The following is a 4,162-nucleotide window of genomic DNA, read 5'->3' on the forward strand; positions in this document are numbered from 1 at the left end:
TTCCCAACCCCAACTCCCAACCCCAACCCCAACCCCAACCCCAACCCCAACCCCCAACCCCAACCCCAACCCCAACCCCAACCCCAACCCCAACCCCAACCCCAACCCCAACCCCAACCCCAACCCCAAATGTGCAGCTGCGTATATATTGATAGCGATACTTCGATATTATATAAGAGTTTGGTGATACTTTCCTTTATGTATTTATGTGAATATGTCGGCAGATAAAATTATAATAAACTTAAAAATAAAGTCGATCATTCTTTATCATCATCAACTATAATATATTTGGACTTCTCTAAAGCATAGTTTGGCTTATCGAGTAGTATCTCTGCTACTTGATGCATTTATCGATGTGAAGGGTATTGAAATGGCGCAAACATATGGTTGCCTGCAAGATGAGAATCGTGATAAGCTGGGAATCCGATGAACTCGTTTGCATTCATTTGGGAAATGCTCATATTTAGAGGCATTATACTATTTTGGATGTTTTGCATTATGCTTTGCATGTTCTGCATATTCTGCATGCTTTGCATGTTCTGGAGGGTTTGTAAGCTGGGGATGCTGGACATGGGCATATTCTGAATACTCTGCATGTTCTGCACGCTCTGCATGTTCTGCATATTCTGAATATTCTGCATATTCTGCATGTTCTGCATATTCTGGATACTAGGCATACTATTGATATTGGGCATGTTATTGATACTTGACATATTTGGAATATTCGACATGTTTGGGATACTAGACATGTTTTGCATATTCATATTCGATAGATTTGACAGATTGTTGATGCTGGCCATGTTCTGAATACTCTGTAGGCTTTGCATCTGCATATTTGACATGTTGTGCATGAAATGAGGTGGAAACTGGAAAGACAATGGGAAATTTTGATATAAGTTCGGAAACATGAATGGAGGCTGGAAGTACTGGTTACGAGCTGTAATTTGTTGGCCATTGTACTGCGTATTGTTTTCATAAACCTGTCGTTTATTCGTTTCAAGTTTGATCATTTTCCTAGGCATTCCATACTGCTCGATATTCTCATAGTTTTCGTCCTCACTCGCAATAATAATCACCCCATCGATCTAGTCATTCGTCTGAGCAACATCTTTTTCCCTTCCTTTCAAAAGGGTCTTCCTGATCTGCTGGTATTTCGATTAAAACTCCAAGATGTATCCATTGAAGGCATGCGTATTGATTTTCCTTTTATGTTTCTAGCCTTTGACATGCTGAATTATAAGAATTTATTTACATCCCTGTAATCCTCGTATCTTTCTTTGCAAACACTGCAGTACATATTCTTGGAGTTCGGTTTGGGCTCCAACATATACGATTTCTAATCATTGTAATTAAAAAATTTCTTATCGTTTTCTTGCTTACCTTTGTTGACACTTTGGATGTATGTGAGCTGAATTTTATACAATGTACTTTTTAGGACTTCATGATGAAGGAGGGAGTTGAAAAATTGTTATCCCTGTTGAAAACTGGTCCTTCGTAGCAATTTATCTCATTTTTCGCAGAAGATCCGCCCTGTGAATGCGAGCTCAAGCAAAACTTTATGCAGATTGCTTGTTGGTAATGACACCTATTTTATTTAGGTTTCATCGTGAAGCTATGAGAAGTACAGACTTTTTTATCTTGCTTTTTAGGTCTTGCCATTGAAATATAATATCAATATTATGTTTAAAAAATAAAATGAAAAGCAGCAATTCTTCTAATTTTTTTGTTTAATTTTCAACGCCCGTCCACCCATAATGCAATTCTAATCCCATAGATGAAAAATGCTTGAAAAGTATCATGTATTTGTGCAGCGGAGTCCATCTGCAGATCGTATAATCCCCAAAATAGAAATACTAAATTAAAATGCATGAAATTCGAAAGCATTTGTTATCGAATTAAAAGTATCGATTGATAGGACATTTGTACCGACATATACGTTGATTAAAGTAGTTTCTTTTCGTTGCCCTTGTTATATATATTTGGGTATTGTGTATTGTATATATGAGATATATTTATAATATGAAGAAAAATCAAATGATGGGCATGAAGATTGTTAGGAATGTGGGAGTATTGATGAGTTGGCAGTAATTTTGTTCGGGATTGTTTTGGTGTCATTATTAAATAAGTTTGGATTTTGTTATAATGGTCCCGTTTCTTGCTATTGTTTTGTTGGGGTTGTATTGGGGGGGGGGGGTTTTATTGGGTTAGGTTTGGGTTCCCATCAACAATAGCCTCAATGCCAAACGTTCAGCTTATTTCTAAGACCATTGACACATCTGAATAAGTCAACCCCAGAAATTCCTCCTGGCAATCTTGGGAAGTCTAACAGCATTGCCTTATCTACCTGATAATCCCATACAATTATTAAAATTTGGGCATGAAGATGATAAGATTAAGATTGAGGGCGCTTGGCAATTATTATTATTATGTATGTATTATATATGCATGTTTAAAGATTATGTATGGAAGAATAGAAAGTATTTTATCAAGAGTTGTGGTTCTGAGGTTATGTTGGGCAGTTTCCGAATTACCATCCAACGATCCAAACTATCACCCGAACAACCAATAAAATAAGCCATTATAATGCCAATCCTCAAATACAATCAAGCTACAGTAAGATCATCATCATAGAACAGATGTATCGTTGGCACATACCACTAAGTCTTTACAATATCCAGCCTCTAGAATTCAGGACTCTCATCAACAATCCCATTTTATAATAGAGTCTTCTGCATATCCAATGGCCTTCCCAGCCTCTTCCATGTATAGCTGCCTCCATGCTTATTATGCTTCTTATACCTTGTTAAGATTTCACTGATGATTTCTTCGCTTGGCACTTACAGTAGTGTCACATGGTCGGTCAGAATGTTAATCAGTTTGATTGTTCTGCTTTTTTTGGTAAGCTTACCAATGATCAGACTCATATCTTTCCACCATTTTATTGTATCGGATGCTCGTAGCTGTAAATACTCGCCACTGGGGCAATAGAACTATCGTTACCCAGTTTCTATGTTTACCTTTATTCTTGGCTCTCGGCTATGCGAATCAAACCAATAAGTTATATCTGTGCCTGCTGCCTCTATCAAGGCCTTTGTCTATTTCTCTAAGTTTATAATTTGTTGGTACTGTCAATGTTAGTTTGGATGAGGTTGGTAAGATCGTACACCTACCCGAAGAGGATGATCCAGCAATCGTTGGCAGTGTTGTGTTAGCTGATCTATTAGAGAGTGTAGTATCTTTGTTTGGGGATCTTTATTGCGAGGTATTGCTTTATGTTGTCAGGTTTTGGGTTTTAGTTCATGGCTATTGTGGAGTTATGGATTGTGATTATGAAACTTATATGGAAAGTATATTCGGCTGGTTTATAATAGCATAAGCATATATTTAAATATAAGTTGCATCACATCGCATAGTTACCCAACTACACAGTTATACCACATCGCACAGTTACTTAGGACCAATATATATATAGAAATTAATAAATCACCAATTATCGATTTTTTCAGGTTGACTTTCCCTACTGTCAATGGGTACTTCCATTTTGATTGTTGGCACCTCCCAGCATTTATCCTTTGAATTCTTCTTCCATAACTATTTAATCTATTTATAATGGCTTAATGCCTTTTCTAAATATTAAACTTGCTCACACTGTATTTTACTCATTTCGACTAATAATATTAAATATAGCTTACAATCGCCTTCCTCATATTTGTTGATTAGGTATGCATCTGTATTTTTTATTTCGATTGGCACTTTCTTGCCGCCTGTTGTATCATAGATTTTATGTTTGAAGTCTTGGTGTTGGGATCTTTTGAGAGTTCGGACTTATTAGTTTTAAAGTGGGAGCATTTTGTAGTTTATTTTTATGGATGATGTGATTATCTATGATTGGGATCGTTAGATTCTTTTATAGTTTTTGGAATGCGAGTGCAAAAGCGAGGAATCGATCATAAACTTCTATAAATTGCCCTAATCCCCATTACTAATCGGCTTTAAACTATTCGGACTAAATGGAATAGTAAAATCTTCCTATTACTTCTATTTTAACATAACAATTTCCTAACGATTTCCCACAGCCTTCAATCTCCTTCGATTATGGAGTTTTTTCTTGAGCACTTTATGCAATTTCTTTTAATAGTTCGCCATAAAATATCTCTTCTTC

The 4,162-nt window shown here is 36.3% G+C and overlaps 1 protein-coding gene across 1 annotated transcript; it reads right to left on the reverse strand.

The window, feature by feature from the left end:
• Window positions 1-2,714: 2,714 nt before the first annotated feature.
• On the reverse strand, window positions 2,715-3,250 carry LOC148299424 (cytochrome b5 domain-containing protein 1; the record flags this gene model as incomplete). The annotated part of the gene is given in 2 exon segments (XM_088276096.1): window positions 2,715-2,953; window positions 3,127-3,250. Coding segments are annotated over 2 exon segments (363 nt in total), but the record flags the coding sequence as incomplete, so codon positions are not given.
• Between the last annotated feature and the right edge of the window lie 912 nt (window positions 3,251-4,162).

This window comes from Brachycentrus maculatus, unplaced genomic scaffold, assembly GCF_059751285.1.
Source record: "Brachycentrus maculatus isolate JH-2025_06_01 unplaced genomic scaffold, ASM5975128v1 h1tg001159l, whole genome shotgun sequence".
Taxonomy (NCBI): Eukaryota; Metazoa; Arthropoda; class Insecta; order Trichoptera; family Brachycentridae; genus Brachycentrus; species Brachycentrus maculatus.